This window comes from Panthera uncia (genome assembly GCF_023721935.1).
Source record: "Panthera uncia isolate 11264 chromosome A1 unlocalized genomic scaffold, Puncia_PCG_1.0 HiC_scaffold_16, whole genome shotgun sequence".
Classification (NCBI taxonomy): Eukaryota; Metazoa; Chordata; class Mammalia; order Carnivora; family Felidae; genus Panthera; species Panthera uncia.
In genome coordinates this window covers 68,545,091-68,572,748 of record NW_026057576.1, presented here as the reverse complement: position 1 = coordinate 68,572,748, position 27,658 = coordinate 68,545,091, and the positions used below count along the sequence as shown (strand labels likewise).

The 27,658-nt window shown below is 38.8% G+C and overlaps 1 protein-coding gene and 1 pseudogene across 5 annotated transcripts in view; one reads left to right on the top strand and one right to left on the bottom strand.

The window, feature by feature from the left end:
- Positions 1 to 27,658, bottom strand: part of PCCA (propionyl-CoA carboxylase subunit alpha) — a 483,211-nt gene that overhangs the window by 315,708 nt on the left and 139,845 nt on the right. The window contains exon 1 of one of the 5 annotated variants that reach the window (XM_049647164.1): positions 7,305 to 7,394. The exons of the other annotated variants lie outside the window; for them this stretch is intronic. Coding sequence (XP_049503121.1) covers positions 7,305 to 7,319 — 15 coding nt within the window. The 5' untranslated portion in view covers positions 7,320 to 7,394. Of the gene's footprint in view, positions 1 to 7,304; positions 7,395 to 27,658 lie in introns of those variants that run through there. 5 annotated transcript variants of the gene reach the window in all.
- On the top strand, positions 22,480 to 22,578 carry LOC125934262 (uncharacterized; annotated as a pseudogene).

The following is a 27,658-nucleotide window of genomic DNA, read 5'->3' as shown; positions in this document are numbered from 1 at the left end:
GACCCAAATAGAGGTTAATTTTTCTTTAGGTAGGAAACATTTTTTTTAATTTTTTAAAGTTAAATAAATACTAATATTTTTTATTGACTTATTTAACACTGTCTACAGGGCACTATTTTCAGGCTTACTTTATCCTAAACACCACTTTACAGATAAACATTTCAGTCCGCAGGTTTCTAGTTTGTTCACAAAGTTAGTCCTTAATTTATTCTACAATCCACAGTAATGTCTTACGTTGTAGAACATCTCAGTTTTAAAAGGTTTTTTGGGGGCAGCTGGGTGGCTCAGTTGGTTAAGCATCCGACTTCGGCACAGGTCATGATCTCGTAGTTCATGAGTTCAAGCCCCGCGGTGGGCTCTGTGCTGACAGCTCAGAGCCTGGAGCCTACTTCGGATTCTGTGTCTTCCTCTCTCTCTGCCCTCTCCCCTGCTCACGATCTGTTGCATGTGTGTTCTCTCTCTCTCTCAAAGGTAAATAAACATTTTTAAAAATTTTTTAAAGGTTTTTTGTATCTTATGCTTAAAAAGAGGGAGAGGCTAAGAAACCAGCTGGCCATAAATAATCATCCCTACTGACAGGTCAGTAAAATTAGGATCCAAGGGATGGAATCAACTGCCCACTGTCACTAAATGGGTAAAGTAATGGAAATAAGACAAGACTAAGACCCTGTCACCTTCTCATGCCATCCCACACACTTGTGAACAGGTTCAGGTGGCCAGTGCTTATTCAACAATCAAAGACGATGCACTGACTACTGACAGTGAGCATACATCAGGTATGCCTGGCACAGTCCTAGGACATAACTACAACCCTAGCATCCACCTGACTAGCGTCCCTTTCTACTCTTAGAAGCATGCTGGCTTGGACAGATCTGATTTCTGCACACAAGAAGTTTACAGTCTGGGAGAACAAACAATACGTACCAAACGACAGAAATAATACATGGTAGACAGTAAATGCACTAAAAAAGCTAAAAGTAAATAAATAGGAGTCCAATGGGGAAATCAAAGGCTTCACACAAAAAGGGAAGCATTTGAGGGAAAAAGACAACTAGGATTTGGAAAAGCAGCATGGGCAATCAAACATTTAAGTATACAGAAAAACACCTCTCACTGGTCTGTAAAGGGTTGTATGGTCATCAGAGGAGGATGATGAGGTTATACACAACCAGTGTTCATCCAGACACGTCTCCTCTTTCTCTGAAGTCCAACAACAACCAGATCTCAATTATAGACTTCTTTGGTGTACAACTCAACAGCTAGTCATGCATTCATTCTACAAGTACCTGCCAAGGAGCCATGCTGTGTCAGGCACTGTGCTAAATCTAGGGATACCATGACAGACAAGACAGAGATGTTATCACTGCTCCCTTAGTTGACATACCAACTAAGAGGATGCAATATGCCAAGCAATTAAAATCACAATACAGCATGAGTACTGTGATAGTGTGAGTCTAGAATACTCTGGGAAACCAATAATGGTAACTGGAATAAAGCAAACATGGGTGGAAACTGTGAGCCAAATGAAGTTTATTAAACATGAGTGCAGTATTTCAAAAATTCCAACTTTTGCTTCAGAAAATTTCTACCTTCAGTTGTAGTAAATATGCAACAATTTTAATGCACTCAGATCACCTGATATGTCTGACTTTCTCAGAAATCCAATCAGGGCCTTCCTAACTTCTGATAAATGAGATTTCAGAATGCAATCTTCTCCCCTCATTTAAGTCAATTCTGTAACTTGACTGAGGGAGAAAACGGACACCATATATAATAGGCTAAGCTTCATTTTACATCAACATCCAGTAAGCATAAATGCCAGCAAAATGATATCCTTAAAATGTTTTACCAGCCAGTGTGACTCCCTTCAAACATGTGATCACCACCCTGACATAGGCTTTTGGAGTTCTGAAGTTACAACTGACACCACCCGTACACCCCTCAGCTCCCATGCCACTTAGATCAGACAAAACAATGGTCAAGCAGGGTTTTAAATAATTTTATTGAAAGAAAGGCAGTAATTAGGAGCAGCAAAGTATAATAGTTAAAAGCAGGGACTGTGGTGCCTGCCTCAACTCCAATTCTACCATAAACTACCTGGTTGGCCATTGACCAGTTACTTAATCACTCTGTGCCTATTTCTGAACCTGTAAGGATTCAATGGATTGATATATGTAAGGCACACAGAGCAGAGGGGACCCACAGTAAGCTGCTATGTAAGCAAGACTTTGAAGTCAGTTGGCTGGTGAGGACACTCTGCCTGCCTTCCTGCGTGCCCATGTCTGATGCATTCATGGAGCCTTGTTCCTGAGACAGGAATACTGCTGTTAGCCCCTTAGCCCTAACTAACTCAGACCCTTCCTGAAGAGGCTAACCTACCTCTTCCCTACACCTTTCATCGCTTCCTCTCAACTGGCTCCTTCCCCTTGGCCAAAAACACTGCTTGCTTGAATACTTGCTTGCCCTCCCAACATGTGACTCAAGTAGAGGCAAGCAATCTTCCAAAAAAAGAGCAAGACACTATTCTCAAGGAGGAAAAGATGTTACACAGACAAAATTTCTTTGAAATGACTGTCACAATACAGCAGTAAGGTAGCCTTTGGTAACGGAAATGCCAGAGAAGGGAAGCACAAACGGTGCTGGAAAACTGACTAAAAGAAAAGAATCACGAACTACTGCTTGAGGAACACAGCCTTCCAGACAACGGTGAGCCACTAGAGAGTTCTGAAACACTTCAGGAAGATGAGCACGGCAGCGGTATTGAGATGGCTCCAAGGAGGAAAGACTGAGGTGAAGAGATCAGTGGCCCAGATGAAAAGGAGGAAGTGAGGAGGTACTGGAACAGCAGTGGCATCTAGCAGGAGGAAAGAGGTCAGAAAAGCTGCAGTGATACTAACAGGAGGCCTGGCCACAGATTTAGGGGGAATGAACACATTAAGAAGGGTAAGGGAGGGGAAGAGCCAAAGATGACTATAAGGCTTTTCAGGCCATAAAACTCAACTGAAATGCAGAACCAAAAAGCAGGTTTGGTTACAAGGACAGTGAGATTCATTCTGCTCATTAGTGGCTTGTTAGTAGGACAACCAGGGGGAGACTCCAGGGGGGATATTCTTACCTGGGCCTGGAAATGTCTTCAGTAAATCAGATACCAAACCAATCATATAATTTCTTGTGATAAACTATTCTGCATTTGAAACCTCACATTACCTATATAATCTTTACTGTCATGTACTGTGAAATACTTCTGACAGATTTTAAACAGTTATTATTACCTTCAATATTTCACTTCCAAAACAGAAAAAGTGTTTTTGGAGTACTACTGTTCATGCTATAAAGCAATATGGTTTAGGAAGTTATTCTGTTTTAGCAGCTCAATTTTGACACTGGAGTTACTCTACTTGACCAAAGACTTCAACTCTGGTTTAATGATGCTATGTAATTATGGGTGCTTGGGTGGCTCAGTTGGTGAAGCGTTCGACTTTGGCTCAGGTTATGACCTTGCAGTTCAGGAGTTCAAGCCCTGCGTCAGGCTTTGTGCTGACAGCTCAGAGCCTGGAGCCGGTTTTGGATCCTGTCTCCCTCTCTCTCTGCCCCTCTGCTGCTTGCACTCTTGGGTCTCTCTCCTCTCTCCAAATATAAACAAACATTAAAAAAAATTTTTTTAATAATAATACTATGTGGGGCGCCTGGGTGGCTCAGTCGGTTGAGCGGCCGACTTCGGCTCAGGTCATGATCTCGCGGTCCGTGAGTTCGAGCCCCGCGTCCGGCTCTGTGCTGACAGCTCAGAGCCTGGAGCCTGCTTCAGATTCTGTGTCTCCCTCTCCCTCTGCCCCTCCCCTGCTCACGCTCTCTGTCTCTCAATAATAAACGTTAAAAAACAAAAAAAATTTAAATACAGTCTTCTGTCTTCTTTAGGTTACCTTTAATAGAGCCCTCAAGAAATTCAGTCCTTTTCCAATAGGGACTATCCAATCCATAAGAAATTAAAGAATTTTCAAATTGACCATGTGTAAATTGATTTGGAGGCTTTTTTTTTTAAATGAGAAAACAGCACAGAAATTACCTTAGGTTGGACAGGTGTAACTTTAAGGGCTTAAAATAAGAACTTACACTATTGGGAGGAAAAATTATAATCATTGATCACACTACTAAATATTCAAGATATATCTTCAAAATAATTGTTTCAAACTGACCCATCTGTAAATTTCTAAATAAAATAGAAAGAAGTTATTTAAAATAATGTTAAGTCTTCTATTGTAACAACTTGGGATGATGTCACAGGTCATCCAGAGACTACACAAAATATATCCCCACCTTGTGGTCAGCTTCATGAAAACAAACAGACTAAAATTAGCATTAATCCCTGTATCTTCCCCAAAACTTCATTTCTATCACACATACCATTTGACTTTTATTTCTAAGAATTCCTTTTCTCCACATTAGCCGCAATGTGCTAAGACATAATTCTGGTTCCTCCAGACATGCTTACCTACTTTCTCCAATTTTTTCATCACAGAAAATACTTAATCCATACATTTAAACATTAACAATCAGGGGCGCCTGGGTGGCTCAGTCGGTTAAGCGTCTGACTTGGGCTCAGGTCACGATCTCACTGTCCGTGAGTTCGAGCCCCACATCGGGCTCTGTGCTGACTGCTCAGAACCTGGATCCTGTTTCAGATTCTGTGTCTCCCTCTCTCTCTGACCCTCCCCCGTTCATGCTCTGTCTCTCCCTGTCTCAAAAATAAATAAAACGTTAAAAAAAAATTTTTTTTTAAATAAATAAACATTAACAATCAACCAGTATGAATGTATTAAGCACCCACAGAGTGGTGCTTCTGATGTCCGAATTCCACATCTATCAGGCAGCCAGATCCTGCACAACTCTATTTGGGGCTGGGCGCATAAATCCCTGGCCTCTTCGAGAGCATAATTCAAATCTTTTGGGAAGACCAGACATGTTATAAATCTAACATTAATATTTATATAAGCTACTATATTTTACATATATTTTATCAATGCAATTAATTCTCAATACACAGAAGATTTTTAGTTCTGAAAATAATTCCTCCACAGCATTTCTGAATTCATTGTTCACATTCTCAGCTGATGAGAATGTAAATCGAATGTTACTGAAAATGATTACTAGGCCCTACACATTCAAATTAAACAACACATTCTAAGATTACTTCTATATTATCCTTACTTTTTTATTTTCCCTATTATTCTACACTCCGCATCCATTTAGTAGAAATAACTGTACCATATACTTTTTGATCTGCCCAGAGTCTCTTTCCAATGGCCACAACTACATAAGCGCTTACCAGCACGAGAGTGAAATATATAGTAGACTAAATATATTTGCAGAGATATACATCTGTTTCAAACAGACCACAGAGTAGTCCATTTCTGTCCAACTAAAAAGGGAAATTTTTAAATAACTGGAGACAAAAAACTTCATGACATGTTAAATTCTATAAAACTCTAATTGTAGTGTCCATAAATAAAGTTTTATTAGAATACAACCATACCCATGCATTTCCTGTGGTCTAGGGCCACTTTCACACTGCAACTACAGAGTTGTGTGGTGACAACCGAGTTGATCAGCTGTGACAGTATGGCCTGCAAAGTCTAAAACATTTATCAGTCCTTTACAGATGAAGTTTACCAAACACAAGCTTATATGACAAAAGGTTTAAAAGTCCAGTCACTATAATTATGAGCGCCAGCTGAATCATCCTGCAGAGATGCCTTACATGTGTTTTCTGCATTTATAAACATCTATCTACTTACGAGGGAATTTAGGGCATCAAATCTCTTCCATGAATGGCCCAAAGGTAGACAATCCACCTCTTACTCATCAAACAAATATATATGAGCCAGATACAGTTCTAAGTACATGAGGGAATAGTAATGATCAAAACAAAACTCCTGTGGTTGTGTAGGTTACTAAGTATCTATCAGGCACCAATACATATTTTGGAGAAAAATAAATTGGGAAACGGGAATTAAGAGTGTGAGGTGGGGAATGGTAACCTACAATTTTAATAGTAAAGTTAGGGTAGGCATCTTTGAGAAGATGACTTTAGATAATGGCCTAAAGAAGATCTATTTGGGGGTGCCTGGGTGGCTCAGTCGGTTATGCATCCACATCTTGATTTCATCTCAGGTCACGATCTCAAGGTTTGTGATTCGAGCCCTGCCTCAGGTTCTGTGCTGACAGTGCAGAGTCTGCTTGGAATTCTCTCTCTCTCCCTCTCTCTCTCTGCCCCTCCCAAACTTGCTCGCTCACTCTCTCTCTCTCTCTCTCTCTCAAAATATATAAATAAAAACTTAAAAAAGAAAAAAAAAAAAAAGATCTATCTGGAGGGACAGTGTTCCAAGCAAAGACACTAGCAAGTGAAAATGCCCTGAGGTTGTAAGCATATGTTAGCTCAAAGAAGAACTAAAACAAAGGAAGCAAGAAAGAGTAAAATAATTAGGTCAGAACAGTGCAGGGAGGTCAGGGGGAGTCTTAAAGGACTTTGGCTCTGATTCTGAATGAAACTGGAAGCTATTAAAGGTATTTCATGGCTTGGTTTTTAGCCAAGAAATGCTTTGATATCTGACTTACATGTTGACAGATCACTCTGACTGGGTTTTGTGAATACTCTTGAGGGAGGTAAGGATGGAAACCTGGAGAGCAAGAAGGAAGCCAAAGCAACGATGCAGAGGAGAGGCCCTGGTGACCAGACTAGACGGCAGCGTGGGGAGTGCTGAGAAGTGGTCAGATTCCAAGCTTATTTCGGAGAGAGAGCCAGGAAAACCAGCCCCCTTTCTGAAACATCCTTCCCCCTTTTGTAGGTCTGTGCTTCTCCTCTACCATCTTATCTAAATACTGCCTGTCTCCGAGGCCTCGTCCAAAAGCCACCTTCTTCATGGGACTTTCCACGACACTATTCCTGATCAAAAGTAACCGCATCATCTGACTTTCCCGAGAGGCCATCTACCACACTCTCCTCCCCGCTGCATCTCTCCCCAATCAACCTCTTCAGGGCAGTGAACCTTTTTCAACTTTTTTTTTTTTTAATTTTTTTTTTTAACGTTTTATTTATTTTTTGAGACAGAGAGAGACAGAGCATGAACAGGGGAGGGGCAGAGAGAGAGGGAGACACAGAATCGGAAGCAGGCTCCAGGCTCTGAGCCGTCAGCCCAGAGCCCGACGCGGGGCTCGAACTCACAGACCGCGAGATGGTGACCTGAGCTGAAGTCGGACGTTTAACCAACTGAACCACCCAGGCGCCCCTTCTTCAATTTTGTACTCACCAGCATCTGCCCCATCAAGGAATCAAATTAGTTAAGCTCTAAATTTCTCCTGGCTCAAAAAGTCCATGATTTTTTTTCTCCATGTGTACTTCATAACTCTGAAAAAGCTACAATGATGAAACACAGCTTTATAAGGGCACAGAGCTTTTAGAATAGGTATCAATTCCTAGGGAATTGACTACACAAATACAAAATCTCTCAAGTAATCATTTCAAACACACAAACACACACACACCTACCTCTTACATAAAGTGTGACAATTTTCTCTCCCAACTACACTCAATCCCAAACCTACCAGAATTAACCACTACTTTCATGCAATACCTACACCACATATACTCTGCTGCAATGATCACACTGCCCTATGATAAGAGGGCGTAACAGACATTTTGTGGCAGAGTTAGCCAGCTCACAACTTTCCTGAACTGTCCCTTTTCCCAACCACAGCCAAAGACCCCTCAACTGCAGCCCTTTTGAATGATGTGATCTTGCCCCCTGAACAGAGATGATTAGAGCAAAAAGCAGCTAACCCAAACTACATCTATCATAGTCCCTTTCCTAGGAATGAGGACAGAAAGAAAAAAGGAGCTCTCCTCTTTTCAGGATGCCAGCCCTAAAATACATAAGCTCAGGGGCTATGAATTTGCCTGTTCCACCAGGGCCACGAGAGCAGAGAAGCAGCAGGTGAAAGTAAACAGGCAAGCAGAAAGATTTTGAAGAAGCAAAACCACAAAGAAGAGCTAACACCTTGCTAATCTGCTTCTAATACTTTTCTCAAGCCTACCTATCTTCTACCTCTTGGATCCCTTAACACACACACATATGATATGCAGATAGTTCTGGCAACAACATTAAAGCAACTCACAGCCCTGAGACAGGTTCCCCAATAAGTGAGGATTAATGCTTTAACCTCTGGGTTTCTATAGTTTTCATTAAATATTAATAAATGAGTGTTTTATCAGTCCACAAATCCAATGCAAAAATCAGTCCCCAAATCCAATGCAAAAATAGTCTTAAAATAATACGCACTCCATCAACACTTTTACACACAAATTTTTCTAAAAGCACATCACACAATTCTGGATCTCTCTGCCATTCTCTTGGATCTGTACCATTGTGTAAGTCAACTGTGTCCTTAAGCTGGAGATCCTCATAGTTGCAATATGGCCGCGAGCAGCACCAAGCCCTCTCACTCACAAAAGGTGTGGGAGGAGAAAAGGGGAGGGGCAAAAAGCTTTAACACCAATGCTCTCCTAAGCACTAGAGAGATTCTCTCCTGGGAATCTCAGAAAAGCTTCTCATCATGTTTCGTTGACCCAGACTGGCTTAAGCCTTCATTGATCTATCCCTATATCAATAATTGTCAGGGAAGACAATGGGATCATAACTGGTTTAAATAACTCACCCACAGTATAAGGGATGTTGTACCAGCAAATGGTCCACTACAACGTGAGTGTACACGTGTGCAGGTGCATACCTGCCATATACAAGCAGTCATTTAAGCATGCATGTGTGGTATAACCATCACCTGCTAGCCAGACAAAAAGTCAAAGAAGCATATCAGTAATTAACACTGGTGGGAATTTATCAAAGGAGACAGAACTTCAAGTGGCCACCTTGACCTAGACTGCCATGTATTCCCTTTATATCCACACCTACCTCTTAACTGCTCTTGGGATTGAAGACCAAAGGTTCCTATGGGCTCTCTTACTGGAGCGTCAAGACCAAATAATCCAGTCTTGGGGAAATAAACCATTATGGGAAGAGGAATGATTCTTGGTATTAGATGAACATTTGAAGGTAAGGCTGGGACTTACTGACAAGTATAAATTAGAAGACAGCTTTGTTTTCACAGAGAGGTATGTCCTGAGAACAGGACGGAATTAAGGAGGGCATCTGCAGGTGGGCAGGTATGAGACTTTACCTACTTCTAAAGGAGTATGTAGCTTAAATCTTTCTACTCATATCATCATATTCTTCATTCTGATGTGCATTCTTCTTGTAGTAATAAACAAGTACATCACATTATGTCACCACATGCTTTAATTCCCCTAGTGGCTTCCCAGTGCCATGTAGATGAAAATCCCAGCTTATTACAAAGGTCCAACTGATCTGCCCTGAGCCTACCTTTCCAAACTGTACCATGTGCCTCCTCATGCACTATTCTCTGACCACACCAGCTTCTTTCTCTCCATCAGCAGGCTCATCTCATTCCTGCCTTAATACATTTACACCTGCCAGTCCCTCTGCCCGGAGAGGGCTTACTGTGGAGCTTCCCTCGCTGCCCACTCCTTCTCATCTTTCAGCTATTTCAGTTCAAATGTCACAACCTTCTCTGCACCCCACCACACACATATCCACATCCACACTCACCCCTTTCCCACCTCACCCCACACACACCCTAAGCTATGACCCTTCTATACATGACTGCCTTTGGGTCAGACACTAATCCCTGATCCAATCAATTATCAATAGAGTGACAGGATCACATGATAAAGAAAGCTTGGTAATTTAAACAACAGGAACCACATGCTACAGGCAAAGAGAATCAACAATTCAAAAAAAAAAAAAAGTATTAGTGAGACCAAACTGAGCTGAAAACACAGAAATGATTAACCAGCCAAGCCTACCATGATCTCAGTTTCCTAAAAGATCATGAGAGCATTTAAGGCCAAAAAAGTAAATTATTGACCCAATTCAAATACCAGCTTCAGGTTTTAGCCTTCTTTTCAGTAAAATACAGTTATCAACGTTTCTCTTATGCCTTAGAAACACAGCAAGCATAGAAGGAGGAACATGAAAGTCCCTTTGAGCATCTCTAAGAGAATGCACATGAGCTATTATTCAACAGCAGTTTTTATCAACTTATCAATTATACTTCATAAATCAGTTATTTACAGAAGAATTATTACTTCAAAGTACACGTATTTAACTTTATTCTGTAAAAATCAAGGTAAAAAAACAAACAAAAATTAACAAACTGAAAAAAAAATGCTGTTTTATCTTGTGTCTAAGTTGTTTCTTAAAATAAACAGGCATTAAAACGGGATTCAAAGAAGCAAAAATCTTGTAGAAAACAGTAATTCTGTATCTGGAAAAATATGTAAAAACATTTTCCCAGTAGATGTTGCCAGAGCCTCCTGTCCTGCTAGGTTTGGAGCATCTTAGGAGATTCTGTGCCAGCAATCAAAACCAGGGCCGAAGCACAACTCTAGCAGTCCACTTGAAAAGTTCTGAAAAACCCATTTGGTGGTTGTCAGTAGGTGGTAAATTAAAGCCTTATGCATTGAGAGGCAAATAACTTGAAAAATGTACAGAGGCAATGAATCCTGAAGTTATAAGGCATCAAAATGTTTTGCAGAGTTAAGCTAGAAAATCTATGTTTCCTATTTTTCAACTATTTTCTAAAACCATGTGAGAACTGCTGAACTTGGCTCGTGGGTTTAAGATGTTACTTATCAACTATATGTAAAACTATTAAGTAAATTTACGTAAGCATCTTGTCTACTTTTTAGGTTGAAATAAAATCTACCCAAGATCTAAGTAACTGAACAGGACAAATGTTATGAATCAAATTAAATAACCTGATGGTTTCCTGATAGGAAAATATGGTACTACATAAAACATTTATCAGATATTCAGAAGTAGACAACAAAATAGAAGACCTGAATTCAACTGAAGTCTGGTAATATGAAGAAACTAATCTAAGAAATGTTACTTCAAGTCCTAATCACTTTTAAGACCGAATTCTACCTCTAACATATAAGTCTATTCAAATGGGAAGAGAATCTCTCCATTTAACAATACGTTGGGGGGAGAAATCTCCTTCAACAGTGAAATTTTTAAAGACACACTTTATATAAGGAGACCACTTAGTACTATGCTCAACAAGAAAATTAAAATGTAATCAGCATGATGGGAATATTTTCTTTGGTCTTTTTTAGCTCTGAGAATGTCTGAAGTCTTGAGCTATTTTTACATGCTCACCTTGAAGGAATGGATTTATCTTTACGTTATATACCTTAATATCATTTGGAAATAGTAAAAACAGAAATAACTAATTTTCTTTTTCAACAGGGGAGCAAGGCAAGGTTTCAAACAGATACACCCTTCTCAACACATCACAGGTGTGAACAAAAGAACACCATCTTAAGCTCACTTTTAGATTTTTTCAATTGTTTTCTACTAAAAAAAACAATTGAACTAAGGTGTTTACTAAATAAATAATAGACTTGAGAAACCAAAGAATTCTACATTTCCTTATCTGACCCTAAATCTACTAACAAAGTATCTCTAAAACTATTTATGCACTCATTACAGAAGAGGCAGTTTGCCAATAATTGAAAAAAGCCTACAAAATTAACAAATGAATACTATTCTGACACTAGAAAGCTGGCAATGGTTGTACAAGCTTTCACCTTCTAAAACCATAATCAGAACTGGGCCGATTAATCAACATTTTAACACTTCCCATCTGTACAAGTGCTCAAGGTAGTGCTTACTGTCACTTGACAAGTTGCTTAGCATTGCAAAATTTGATAATTCATGTCTTACTGAATTTTTACTGACTTGGAAGAAAAAACACCAATTAAAAGCAGATGTCACCTTTAATTCTAACTGGCTGACAAACTTCTAATTTTTTTACCCAATTCAGAGACAGAATGCATGTAGATGACAGTTTAGACAGTTAAATATTCAAAGTCACTGATATCCCCCACAAATTTGCAAGTGATTTTCCAGAACTTAATCCCATGGGGCTTTATCTGGCAAGCATCCAGAAAGAATAGTTTCAAGTAGTCATCTAGAAGGTAAATTTATTGTTACATTTTTGCAAAGGCTGCACATGCTGATCAGAACATTACTAAATTAATATTCTCAAGATTCTTATCTTTACCTTCTTACCTATAAAAAAATTCCAAAATATATTGCCCCTCTACTAAGATTCTAGCTAATAAAAAAAAAGCTAAAAGACTTAATAAACTGTATGTAACCTACCTTCATGCTTAAATGATCCAAAAGCTAAATCACATCCAACTGAAATTTACCATAAAATAATAATAATAATCTGACTTGAGTTCTCAGGTTTTTCAATGTCCTTTAATACTATAATCAGTCACAAATTCATTCACTTTTGGTTCTAACCATGAAGTATGAACAAAACTTCTTAAACTCAATGTTTTGGAAAGCAGCACAAAAATAAACAGATGCCAGAGATTAAACACACACACACAACAGGAAATATTAATACCTACATTCTTGCAACGCAAATTTCCAAATACACGAAAGTAAACTTAAAATGTAAAAAGAATTAGGACATTTTTAATCTTCTAAAGATAGCTAGGCTGGTGTTTCCTAATGCTATTCCATCTATGCACAAAGTAACTTGGAATAAAACTCTGAGTTCTAAAAATGCTTATTATAATCTATGAAATTTTTCTACAAAAAGAAAACTTCTGGATTTTCCCCAACACCCCAGTTTCAAAGACAACATTAACGTGAGTCCTGTCCCTATGTCCAGAAACACTGACCACAGTTTCCACAGATTACCTTTTAATGATCTATGCAAGCTATCAAAAGCCAGAACAAGCTGGTACCAATCAGGCAAAGAGGGAAAAATGAATCCCAGAAGGAATCACCACAGAGATCCCAATCACAATAATGGGGTCCCTAGGAGCAGCAAAGCCGATCAAGCCCTTTGCTTCTGTGGACTCATTGCCTAACAATCAAACTTGGCTTAATAGTTAGAAGGAGTAAAGGAACCAGGTTGATCCTCTTTTGTTCACTTCCTAGGTCTAACAGAGTATTTTCACTTTAACAGAAAGCCTGCCTTGAAAGAAGAATCTGGGGAAGATGAAATGGAAAGGTGGTCACAAAAAGGGGATTTAAGGGGATGGCCTACCTGGGACCACTTTTGTAGGCCTCATCTTTGCATTTTCATCCTGCTTCATGCATTGCTAATCAGAGATCCACTGGAAGCTTCAGAACCAACTGAAAGGCCTGGCAGGGTATTTGGCTTTCAATTCTTCTACTCTGTTTATTCCCAATATATATTCATCAGGCTTAGGAACAACTCTTGAACAAGGGCAGCCGCTCGGCAAGGAAATGTAAATTACTGACATGTGCTGAAACGTGGACTTACCACCACTAATGAGCACATTAAAGGAAAATGCTCACTGGATGACTGCAGCCCTTTTACTTAACCCTGTGTGCACAGAAAGCCACAATTCAACATCAATTAAAAGAGCTAGCTGCAAAACAGTAACAGAGCAGCCCCTGTCACCACTTGTAATACCTCAGAGACTGAAAAGCTAAGACAAACACGAAATTTCTACACTTCCTCGACAAAAAATATTGTGCAAAACATGGATTGTCAACGTGGTCAGCTTCGGTTAAGATTTGTGAGACCTGTTTAAAAGCCATCATGACTTCAAACAATTTCCTAGGAGTGAAAATAAGATCTCTGGTTGTCTAAAAAGAAAAGAAAGGAAATAAAAAACAATGTAGTAAACTACTGGTTTCTTCATTGGTCATTCGACAAATTTGGACTTTGGCAATCTAAAGCTCACCAGGGCCTCGGGAAGACTGAAAAGTTGAGAAGCTCGTCAAGAAAACAATTATCATATAAACTAATGATTTAGATCTCAAGATAAACAAAATATTTGCTTTACATGAGCAGGGCCTCATTTGTTGGGCCACAAAATATTAGCCTATTTGCCATAATATAATCTGCAATTTACAGTAGAAAAACCTAAAATGAAATGTGAACAGATATCTACTTTCTAACTTTTGAGATAAATTATGATTTTCAGGGACTCCTGGCTGGCTCAGTTGGTAAAGTATGCAGCTCTTGATTTTGGGGTCATGAGTTCAAGCCCCATGCTGGGTGTACAGCTTTAAAAAAATAAGTTATGGTTTTCATAATTTAAAAATAGCATTTTTAATTTCAAAATAAATGTGGCAATAGAATGAAGGTACCATTAATATATTAACTTGCTATTTTGACTTACTGTGTAACATTTGTTAAAGAATACTATTATATAAGTAAGCACTTGTACTTTTAACACGTTTGAATATAATTTTATCATTCTCGGGGCGCCTGGGTGGCTCAGTCAGTTAAGCATCCTACTTCAGCTCAGGTCATGTTCTCACAGTCCGTGAGTTCGAGCCCTGCATCAGGCTCTGTGCTGACAGCTCAGAGCCTGGAGCCTGCTTTGGATTCTGTGTCTCCCTCTCTCTCTGCCCCTCCCCTGCTCATGCTCTGTCTCTGTCTCAAAAATAAATAAAAACATTTAAAAAAATTTTTTTTAATTTATCGTTCTCTGATGACCTTAAAAACGTGCCAGACTTTTTTTAAATGTTTTATTTCTTTGTGAGAAAGAGAGACAGATAGCACGAGTGAGGGAGGAGCAGAAAGAGGGAGACACAGAACCTGAAGCAGGCTCCAGGCTCTGAGCTGTCAACACAGAGCCCCACACAGGGCTCAAACTCATGGACCACAAGATCATGACCTGAGCTGAAGTCGGACGCCTAACCAACTGAACCACGCAGGTGCTCCAAGCCTGCCAGATTCTTAAAGCTTCACACCACCAAAAAATTAATCACAATAACTAAATACCACAAAACAACACATTAAAAATCTGGTTACTTGCTCTTTATGAATTCTGAGTAAAAAACTGAAGTTTTCCATATATTGTGCACAGTTAAACCCCAGTTTTTTAGAACCCTCAGGGCTTGAAAGAATAGACCTCAGTCAAAAGAACTGATCACTGACTAGAAGGTGATTGGCAAGGTCTTCTCTTACTCAGGAGTACGCCTGCTTATGCGTTGGGAGTCCGGCAGCTTTGTCTTTTATCTTAAAGAAAATGTACGGTGATCCAGGTAATTTGCTCCAAGTATAAAAACATCTGTCTACTTCCTAAAAGAGATGTATTTCTGCATTACTGGTCACTTTTGTGGCACCTCAGAGAAAACTGTTTTATCTTCCAGCTCTTCTAACTCAGTATCTTTTAAGATCTGTAGTCAATCATCCCCATTGCTGTTTTTCACCTCTACCAAATCCTGTGAAGGCTACTGCTGCCCCTTCGCCCCACTCACCAAAACCATACTGGCCAAGGCACCTGGAAAGCGAGCCCTCACCATGCGTGTTGTTGGCGCTGCTGTGACTGCCCCACACTTGCAAGGATAGCTACCACCCTATAGACTCCCCTCCAGACCATCATCACCGCTTTCCTCTCTTCTCTTTCTTCTCTATGCTCTTCTCCTTGTTTCGTCTGCTTCTCTTTCCCACTTCTAGCTTTTAGTGGGGAAACCTCAACTTCTACAGGCAACTCTTCTTTTTTTGTCTTTTTTTTTTTTTGGTGTTATTTTTTTTTTATTATATGAAATTTATTGTCAAATTGGTTTCCATACAACACCAGTGCTCATCCCAAAAGATGCCCTCTTCAATACCCATCACCTACTCTCCCCTCCCTCCCACCCCCCATCAACCCTCAGTTTGTTCTCAGTTTTTAAGAGTCTCTTATGCTTTGTCTCCCTCCCACTCTTTATGGAGCCCCTTTAGGTCTGGAAATGTCCTACCAGCTAAAGATAACAAGAGGCTTACAACAAACTATAAAATTATAGTCTTACAGAAAAAGAAAAAAATAATGATGGGGGAGGGAAAAAAGTTGAAAACATTTTAAGGCTTTATTTTGTTTTGCTCTATAACATGTTGTAGAATCTCTCCGTCACGTCAGAGGGAGCATGGCCCAGTAGGAGTCAGAGCACGACAGGAGCTGTAGATAGGCCTGCGTTCTGATCGCCCTGGCACTAACAGCTGTGTGGCCTTGAGCAACTAACTTATTGACACTCTCCTTCTTTTTACTTCTTCCATCTATAAACAGTACTGAAAACCTAGTATCCACCTGTAGGGCTGTTGCAAAAAGCAAATGGAGTTACTAAATGTCGAGTGTAATAGTGTCCGGCACACAATTATCACTCAGAACAAGTTAATCTGCTAAAGGTAGAAATCTCATCCATTCGTTATCATGGTCCAATAAACCTTATTACTCATACTCTTCATCTAGATTCCTTATTTCCTTCTCGTCTTTCTGTTACTACTCACTTTTAAAAGTGCTTTTGTGGGGCGCCTGAGTGGTGCAGTTGGTTAAGCGTCCAACTCTTGATTTCAGCTCAGATCATGATCTCACAGTTTGTGAGTTCGAGCCCTGAGTCAGGCTCTGCACTGACAATGCAGAGACTGCTTGGGATTCTCTGTCTCCCTCTCTCTGCCCTTCTACCCTGCTCTCTCTCAGAAACAAATAAACAAACATTTTTTAAAAACTTCTTTTACTTTTGGGGTGCCTGGGTGGCTCATTCCGTTGAGCACCTCGGTCTCAGCTCAGGTCATGATCTCATAGTTCATCCTCTCTCTCTCTCTGCCCCTCCCCCACGTGTGCGCGCGCTCTCTCTCTCTCTCTCTCTCAAAATAAATAAACTTAAAAAAAAACTGCTTTTGCTTATAAATGGTGTGATGAAGGATGGTAATGGCAGGAATGACAATAAAAACCACAGCCTTTATATATTTCACTAATAAACATAGGCTCAAATTTAACTCCAAAGCATAAAGATTGCAAAACAAATTTACCATTAACAAATATGTATGGAAAACAAAGCCATATTATACTAACAGTCACAGACATCCAATATTAAGATTCTTTCATGTAAAAGAAAGTAATAGGAAATAGATCCTAATAAATGTTTGTTAATTACTTTTAAAAATAAAAATGTACTTCAAATGAGCATAGCGTGAATAGCAAGGAGATTAGGCCACTCCCCAAAGTTTGTCTCATGTTTGGAAGTATATATAAACAATTCCACTAAAATTGGCAAAGAAGTATTTATGATTAGTAAGTAAAGTCGTAAATAACAGGAATTCAAAGATGAGTAAGTAAAGGTCCTTGATTTCACACATAATTAATTGTAAGGCCAGAAAAGAATGCCAGAGTGCAGAGGGAAGGAGTAGTCAGAGAAGTCTTGCTCTCTCTGAGTAGAATGTTCTTTTCCCATGACATCTCAGCTTAATGGTCACCCTCTCTGAGAGATTCTTTGGTCCCACCTTCTCTAAAGAGGCCATCCAGTTAACTTACGGCACAGCATTTCTCAATTTGGGGACCTCAGAACCTCTTTCATTTTAAAACTCTATTGACCTCAAAGAGCTTCTGCTTATTCATGTTAAATCAATATTTACAGTGCTAAAATTAACAAATTTTTTAAATATTTACTTGTGTGACTCTTGATCTCAAGGGTTGTGAGTTCAAGCCCCACACTGGTTGTAGAGATTACTTAAAAATAAAATCAAAAAATAAACAATAAAATATATATTAATTTTAAGAGAATTAACCCTTTTTTTAATGTTTATTCATTTTTTAAATTGTTTTTAATGTTGATTTATTTTTGATAGAGAGGACACAAGGTGAGTGGGTAGGAGAAGGGAGAGAGGAGACACAGAATCTGAAGCAGGCTCCAGGCTCTGAGCTGTCAGCACAGAGACCGATGCAGGGCTCAAACCCACAGACCATGAGACCTTGACCTGAGCCGAAGTCAGACGCTTAACTGATCGAGTCACCCAGGCACTCCAAGAATGAACCCATTTAGAATTAACAATTAGAATGAACATTTTCATAACAAATAAGTTAGTAAATGTTTTACATTTGCACAGACTTCTAACATCAAGCTTAATACAGCTGGATTATCCTATCTGTTCTGGACTTAATCTGTTACAATATACATCGTGTGGCCACACGAAAACTCTACTGCAGAGTCGTGAGGAAATGAGTGGGGAAAAACTATTACTCAAACATTTTTTACTTGGCAGAGTCTCTGAAAAGGTCCCAAGGATCCCCAAGTGCCCCAGAACATGCTGGCAGCCAATACTCTGCCACTCACCCACTTTTTCTTCCTCTTTACAGCATTCAAATGATCTGACTTTGTGAATTCACTTCTAATCACCTACCTCTCTGTACTTGAATATAACCTCATGAACACTCAGATTTTTATCCTGTTCATCTTGACTATATCTATTATCTAAAAGACTATCTGGCACCTTCCCACTCTTGCCACAAGATAGGAGATAAATCTCTTATGAAAATAAAACTATGGTTTTCCATTTGCATCATCCTTCTGAAAGTAATCCACATATATGCTTACCCTTGGCTTACCCTGTGGGTTCCTTGTGACTAAAACCCCCCTATACCAAAAACAAAACAAAAACCTACACCAAGAGTGGAAGGTGCTCATCCTATTATACTAGGTCATTTTTCCAAACTGTATCGAGTGTTAATGGATATCTTGTGAGGGCAGGTAAGTAATGATCTAATAAAATAATAAGACAAACTAAAGACTTGAATTCTCAAATTCTTATTCTAGTACAAAAACACAATCAAAACATGATTATTTCTTTTGGCAATTAATGTGTCCTTGAGACAATCATGTCTACTTTAATCTAAACACACATAATAACAAAGCACGGTAAAAACTCTTTGAGAAATGCAGTCCTATGTAAAAGATCATCTTAGCAGAAGTTGCTTATGAGACATAAAAAATACTTCAGGGGTACCTGAATGGCTCAATCGGTTAAGCGTCCAACTCCTGCTTTCAGCTCAGGTCATGATCTCAGGGTTCGTAGAATTGAGCTCTGCATCAGGCTCTGCAGACAAACTGACAACATGGAGCCTGCTTGGGATTGTCTCTCTCCCTCTCTGCCCCTTTCCCACTCCGGTTCTCTCTCTCAAAATTAACATTAAACAAACAAAAAAAAAGGTTTATTTATTTTTGAGAGAGACACACACAACGTGAAAGCAGGGGAGGGGCAGAGAGAAAGAGAGAGAGAGAGAGAGGGAAACACAGAATCTGAAGCAGTCTCCAGGCTCTGAGCTGTCAGCACAGAGCCCAGTGCGGGGCTTGAACTCCAGAATCATGAGATCATGACCTGAGCCAAAGTCGGATGCTTAACTGACTGAGCTATCCAGGTGCCCCCCAAGCCTCGTTTTTTTCATTAAAAAGAGATACTTAAATGTGATATCTGGAATAAAGATAGGCACCTCCTTACTACCCTAGATTAAGCTCTTTTAACAATTTTGTTTGTTTGTTTGTTTGTTTCTTTATTTTGTGACCAACCTGACATAGAAGGGAGCTTCCTTTTACATCTTCCCTCTGGTCTAAGGAACAGTTTACACACATGAGAAGGGCACTTCTTTACCGTTTATGGTGCCATGCTGTAATCAAGAGGTCAAGATGGGCTGGAAAAAGCTAAGTTTTTAGAGAGCATACCTTGACTTTAACATCAACGACAGACACCAAACTAAAGGGTAAGGACAAAACATTCTCTTTCTCCTTGTGATGAAACTATCAAGTGCAAGTATTAAAGAGTAAAGGCATACATTTTAATGACAGGATAACATTTCAAAGACAAGGCTAAAATCCTCTCACAGGATGTACAGGAGAGCTTTAATTTCTCCCAAGTTTAGTAAATTCTCCAAGACAATCAACGAACACTGAACCTATTATTTACTCTATGATAATCCAGCCTACCAGAACAACATGGGATATAAAAACATACTTCTTTGGGGGGCACCTGGGTGGCTCAGTCAGTTGGTTGAATGTCTAACTTCGGATGAGGTCATGATCTCCCAGTTGTTGTGTTCAAGCCCCACATCAGCCTCTCTGCTATCAGCACAGAGCCCACTTCATATCCTCTGTACCCCTCTTTCTGTGCCTCTCCCCTGCTGGCGTGTGCACACATGCTCTCTCACTCTTTCTCAAAAATAAACATTAAAAAAAAAATACTTCTTTGGAGCCTAATATACTTCCTTTTATTGATTTTAATGAAAAGTTTCAAACATAATGAAGATTAGACAGAACGGTATCATAAATCCCCAGTTATTGATTACCCAGATTCAACAACTATTTTAAAACTCATTTTAAATTTGTATTTTAGCAATGGTGTAACCAAGTTAGCCTTCTCAATATTATGTATGCCCTTATACCATTAATAATATCAGACACTGAACTAATGGATGCTACCCTAGTGAAATGGCATTTTATGTATATTAATATACAACCAATTCTGTTCATACATTCAATACATTTTATAGAAATTATAGCATTCTAATCAACAACGGCACTCGTAAGGCTATCATTACTAATCAAAACATTTCCTTTTAAGTAAAATATAATGGTTAACAAATGTAACACATAATTTTTTCAAATAGTTTCTTTTTAAATTTTTTTTAATGTTTATTTATTTTTGAGAGAGACAGAGCATGAATAGGGAGGGGTAGAGAGAGAGAGAGAGAGAGAGAGAGAGAGAGAGAGAGATTGAGAATCTGAAGCAGGCTCCAGGCTCCAAGCTGTCAGCCCAGAGCCGGACACAGGATTCAAACCCAGGAGCTGTGAGATCATAACCTGAGCTCAGACACTTAACCAACTGAGCCCCCCAGGCACCCCTCAAACAGATTCTTATTTCTCTTAACACCTATATTCAACAACCAATGAGCATGTGAAGAACTGAATAAAAAGCTAAGAAAATACACACATGTGCCCACACAGGGATGTTAACAAATATGCCATATGTTGGGAAGTGTGCACACACAAGAACAGAATACTCCTAGTAAATTAGCCTATCACACACTGTGCTTCATTCAATATGGTGTCTCAGGAACTTTGTAACAGTATCTTTAGATAAGGTCCAGTCCAAAAACAAAACCCCAGCAATCATCTCATTATTTCTGCCTCTTTGCCCATGTTGGAAAGCATGCACTTAAAAGTTTAATTTTAGAATGTATTGAGGCAATAAGAATCATTAACTATACGTAACAGTGATAATTAATGTTACTTCATTTAATCTGACAAAATCTTCAATCTACTACTTTCACTGGAACAACAAAAAGTGTTTCCTACTGAGTTCCTTCTAAATTTAGGGATTATATACAAATAAATAGATGAAACTCAATTTTAAGAGATCACAAAGTTACTATAAATTAAAAGTAGCATCACAACCTAAAAATACAGGGAGGTTTCTCAAAGTGCCCTTTCTATATTTCCAGAATTCCAAATTTTAATTCAGCAACTTTTCTCACCTATCAAATAGTGAGCAAGCACCTACTGAAAGTTTCGGTAATACAACAGAATTAAAAGCATGATTTCAACTTTCTACTCATTTACAAGTTGAGTGACAATCAATAGATGACAGATAAAAATGTGTACAGCCAAGGCGCCTGGGTGGCTCAGTCAGTTAAGCACCTGACTCTTGATTTCAGCTCGGGTCATGCCCTCACAGTTCCTGGGATTGAGCCCCACGTGAGGCTCTGCACTAACATCTCAGAGTCTGATTGGGATTCTCACTCTCCTTCTCTCTTGGCCCCACTCCCACACATGCTGATGCATTCTCTCTCAAAATAAACAAATAAACATTTAAAAAATGTGGTATAGCCATACCATGGACTTATCAGACTTAGAAAGCAATGAAATTTTGACACACACTACAACATGGATGAACCTCAAGGACATTATGCTCAGTGAAATAAGCCACACATAAAAGGTCAAAAGTTATATGAGTCCACTCATAAGAGTTACCTAGTATAGGCAAATTCATAAAGACAGAAAGTAAAACAGACCTTATCCTGGGTAGGGGTGGGAGTAGTAGAGAGTTACTGTTTTCGTTGTTGTTTTGTTTTTGTTTTTTGAGAGAGAGAGAGAGAGAACGAGCAGGGGAGGGGCAGAGAAAAAGAGGAACTGAAGATCCAAAGCAGGCTCTGTGCTGACAACAGAGAGCCCAGTGTGGGTTCAAACTCACAAGCCATGAGATCAATACCCAAGTTGAAGTCAAACGCTCAACTGATGAGAGTTACTGTTTGATGAGTACAGGGTTTCAGTTTTGGATGATGAAAAATAAAACGGTAGTGAGAGTTGCACACTGTAAATGTACTTAATGCCACTGAATTGTACACTTAAAAATGGTGAAGTGGGGAGGCACCTGGGTGGCTCAGTCAGTTAAGCATCCAACTCTTGATTTCAGCTCAGATCATCGTCTCACCATTTGTGGGTTTGAACCCCACATCGAGGTCTGTGCTGACAGTGCAGAGCCTGCTTGAAATTCTCTCAAAAAAAAAAAAAAATTTACAAAAAATAGAGAAAAGGGGCCCCACATGTACTAAAATTAGAAAGATAGAGAGGATTATTAGCATGGCCCCTAAGCAAAAATGACATGCAAATTCATGAAGAATTCCATATATTTTTTAAATAGTGAAAAGGGTAATCCTATGTTATATAATTATGTATAATTAAATATGTATGTAATTAAAAATTTTCTAAAAAACTAAGAATTTCTCCTAAAAATGGACCAAAGTGAAAATAAGTCTTAATTTCAACTTATACTTGTGTCATTAATGAAGGAAATGTCCTAACTTACCTCAAACATGTTTACAGCAAAAATAGACATTTTCCTATGGAATTTGTAATCTATGCAGATGAAATACTCATGACAACTATTAACACAGAGAATGTTGATGGAAAAATGGGGGAGGGGGGGACTGTACAATTGTAAATTCTTTTTTGAGAAAGAGAGAGAGAGAGAGAGCGCATAAGCAGGACAGAGACAGAGAATCCCAAGCAGGCTCCATGCTCACCGTGGAGCCCAACACGGGGCTCCATCCCACAAACCATGAGATCATGACCTGAGCCAAAATCAAGAGTTGAATGCTCAACCAACTAAGCCACCCAGGTGCCTATACAACCGTAACATGTCTACATTTTACATGAAATAGTGTAATATTACCTCTAAGTAGACCATATAAAGTTAAGGATGTATATTGTAATGCCTAGAAAAACCACTAAAAAATGTAAAAGGTCTAATAGGTAACTTTAAATGGAATTCCAAAATTTAATATAATCCAGAGAAACAAGAAAACAGAAGAAAAAAAAAGTGAGACAACCAGAAAGCAAACAAAATGGTAGCCATAAATGCAGTCACACTAGTAATTTATTAAATGTTAATAAATTTTACTGGAATTGCATATTGAAGATGGTTACACAATTCCATGACAATACTAAAAAGCACTGAATTGTTTATGAGAAAAGGGTGAATGTTAGGACATGGGAATTATACCTCAGTAAAGCTGTTAGTAAAGAAAATAAGGCAAAGCACCTGGGTGGCTCAGTCAGTTAAGCATCTGACTCTTGATTTTTGGCTCAGGTCATGATCTCACAGTTCGTGAGATCGAGCCACATGTTGAGCCCCGTGTCTGGCTCTGTCTGGCTCTCTCTCCACTCCCCCCCAACCCCTATCACCCACTCATGCCAGAAAGAAAGAGAGAAAAAGAGAGAGAGAGGGGGGGGGGGGAAGAAAGAAAGAAAGAAAGAAAGAAAGAAAGAAAGAAAGAATGAATGAATTAGGCAAACCAAAAAACCTTAATTGTCTAAACACTACAACTTGAAAAAGATATGGATTATTAGAATGATTTAAAAAGCATGACCCACCTACACACTGCTACAAGAGACATGTTTTCAACATAGAGTCAGATGTGGAAATATATATTGTGTGAACTGTGAGCAAAGACACTTGAGTCTTCAAACATTAAGCACCCTATCTGAGATCACATAGCTACAATGTGGCAGAAGAAGAATTTTAACTGATTCCAGACTGTGCTAATAACTGAAGGGGACAGTAAGGAATTAGGGGAGAAGGAAAGTTCATAGGATAAAATTCAAGCTATTTTAACCAAGCCAAGAGCAGGAAATCCCAACCTCATCAAATCCTAGATTCATTTTTTTTTTTAATGTTTATTTTTGAGAGAGACAGAGTGCAAGTGGGGAAGGGGCAAAGAGAGAGAAAGAGAGACAAAGAATCCAAACTGGGGTCAGCACACAGCCTGACGAGGGGCTTGAACCCACTAACTGTGAGATCATGACCTGTGCCGAAGTCGGCTGCTTAACCGACTGAGCCACCCAGGCGCCCCTCAAATCCTACATTCTTAACCTTCCTATTGAAGGCATCCCCAAACCCCACAAACCTATATGAATTTGCCTTGTCTACACCCTTAAAAAATCTCCCTAAAAATAAAGGAGGATTTATCCATGTCAGAGCATTTCTATTCAAATCTTCAAATTCTTCAACAAATACTCTAGAAGCTGAACTCTAATCCAACACACAGGAAAATAAACTTCTCAAACATTTCCGAGGACATTCTGTTATGATAAGGGTTTTATGAAGTTATTTCATAAATTCTGAACATAACATTTAAGAGTCACAATTACAAATATACTATAAAATTGTCAGAAGGGGAGCACCCGGATGGCTCAGTCGGTTGAGCGTCCGACTTTGGCTCAGGTCATGATCTCGCGGTCTGTGAGTTCGAGCCCCACGTCAGGCTCTGTGCTGACAGTTTAGAGCCTGGAGCCTGCTTCGGATTCTGTGTCTCCCCCTCTCTCTGCCCCTCCCCCACTCATGCTCTGTCTGTCAAAAATAAATATTAAAAAAAATTGTTTTTTAAATTGTCAGAAGAGTTGCCAAACTTCCCCTCCCAATCCATGGAGACCAGATTGATTCAATTTAAGAATATCATGGAGTGGGGGGCTACTGGATGGCTCAGTCAGTTGGGTGTCCAACTTTGGCTTGGGTCATGATCTCACAATTTTTCAGTTCAAGCCCCACATCAGGCTCACTGCTGTCATTCTGGAGCCCACTTCAGATCATCTGTCCCCTTCTCCCTCTGCCCCTCCCCCACTTGTGCTCTCTCTCTCAAATAAATAAAAAGCATTTATATATATACATAAAATCACAGAGTGGTAAAAGGTATCAATGACTATTTTACATTTCCACCAGCTCTTTCAAAAAGTGAGCAAATCCAAGTGAAGACAGTTACTTTCACTAGGATCCAAGATCACAAGATCAGAAAAACAAAAGAAATAGCTGTTTTCAGACCTTAAAAATGGCACACCAAGCGGAGGGGAGGAAGAATGGAGAAGAAAGAGCCTCCATCAACACCAAAAATAGGCACCAGCCAAAGCTATCTTTTATAAGACAAAAAAACAAAAGAAACAAACAAAACACTAACAACCCAGTCTAGTTTCAATCCATCTTCAAAGCAGTTTGGAACATTTACTGAGTACAGAATTTGTAACTTTTGTTACAAACTATAGTCTCATTGATTAGCTATGTGACACTGGGCAAGGCATTTACTCCTGAGATTATTCTCTTCTTAACACCAAGGGATGATGATAATACAACACAGCTTGTCGGGAAGATTAAATAAGAATGGTGCTAGTGTATCTGTAGGTTGTATTCCATACCTATTTTTAAAAGCCTGGGGGAAGGCAAGAAATATTCTGTGCCACTTCTTTTCTCATAAACAAAATCTACTTTGGCAAATAAGACAAATCTATAGCAAAATTCTAACACACACACTCACTCCGGAAGAATATAAATATAGTTGCAGTGGTAGCTTCCAAACTGGGGGCTAGGGTCAGAGGTTCACAGATGGAGAAAACCTTCTTTTCCAGAATATGCATGTGACTGAAATTTAAGATTTTACATTCTCAAAAATGTTTCATTTTAACATAATAAAAATCAAAGATCTATGTCCAATATGGAATTTCTACTAATGTTAAGAAAACGTATATAGTTAAAACTAGATATCTACAAAATACACTGCAGTAACATTATTCAACTTTCTTAAGCCATGATATAAATAAATTTCAACAGTCATGCACAAAACATACTTCTGTGAGTTACCCAGATCACAGCCTACATATAGATAAAATCAGAGTTATATACAATTCTGAACTTGCAAGGTTTAAGCCTCTCCTTTATCCTCCTACCTAAAAAAAAAGTTGTTACAACTATGAGTGAATAGAGTATCATAGGAATCACTTTAAATTTACTCTACTATTTTAAGAACAAAAATAGTGCTAAATGAAACTATTGGCTAACTTGCTAACTTCAGAATTTTAGTATCAGTTACAAACCACTTAAAGCACACTTCTTAACTCTAATAACGCACTATGGATTACAATCTCCCAAGTGAGACAAGGGACCCAGCAAGATGCTGTCTTCCAAGTTTCTGCCTACACAACAGTCATTTTCCTACAATCTGACCATGCACTACCTGTATTACTGTTAAATGGAGAGAAAGGTTTCTATGAGCTTTGGGTAAGTTGACCACAGTTATTTGGTCTTCACCGTTTGGGTTCTCTGTGAATGCTCTATTTCCAACTTAGCCAACGAGGGCACAGTGGTTTTTATTTCAAGTGCTCTGTACCTGAAAGTCAACCAACGTAGGCCAAGTCCTGACTCTGTTACTACTAGCATAGTGTAACTATTAGAGGTCACTGTACCTGAGTCATTGTTTTCCTTTCATGATAGAGTTCATAATATCCAGCTTCGGTGGTTGCATGAATGAAAGAAATCATGGGTCATAATAATTTGTAAACTACATTATTACACACAGATATACAGCAGTATAATTCTATCAAACTATTAACCTCAACAGGAAAAAAAAAATCTAAACTCACAAAATAGACATGAAAACTATCAGACTAATTTCCCAAAAGCACTAACTTCAACTATATCCTTGTCGCTAAATGCTCTTCAACAGCTCTCTCCTCTACTAAAGTAATTATTAACAATTATAAAGATTAAGATGATTTGCCTGGCAATGCCAGACTCTGTGCTAAGTTCTTTATATAAGTTGTTTCCCATCTTTACAACAACCTTGCAGGTAGGGGTCATTCTCTTCATTTTACAGATGAAACAATGTTAACTTATTTCCAAGTTTTGCTGTTACAAACAACCTTACAATGAACATTTCTTAAGGTTTGTCTTTGTAGGTGAAGTTCCTTGTCAAGTCAAAGAATATATACACTAAATTGTAATAAATACTAGTAAATTTCTAGCAAAAAAAAAAAAAAAAAGCCTAAAATACTTTATACTCCCAAGAACAATTTTCCTGTCCACTTGCCTACACTGGATATTACAGCCAGTTTTTAAATTTTTGGTAAATCCAATGGATAGAAAAATGACATCTCATCACTGTTTTTGAACAGTTATATTCCTTATCCTGTTAAAAGGTGTCCAACAGAAGGAGATAAAAGAATATGATCATCAAATCTGAAGTGCTTGCTACAGTTTTCTATAAGCTTCCACGCTGAGCACTGTGGATAAAACTCACCGTCGATATGCATGTACACACATATCTTTTAAATACATGGGCAAGACCCAAACATGAAACACGAACTATTAAATCTAACGTACAAATTTCTCATAAAGCTAATCCCTATAATTTGTAATGCTGTGCTTTAGTAAAATAAATTACTAAATA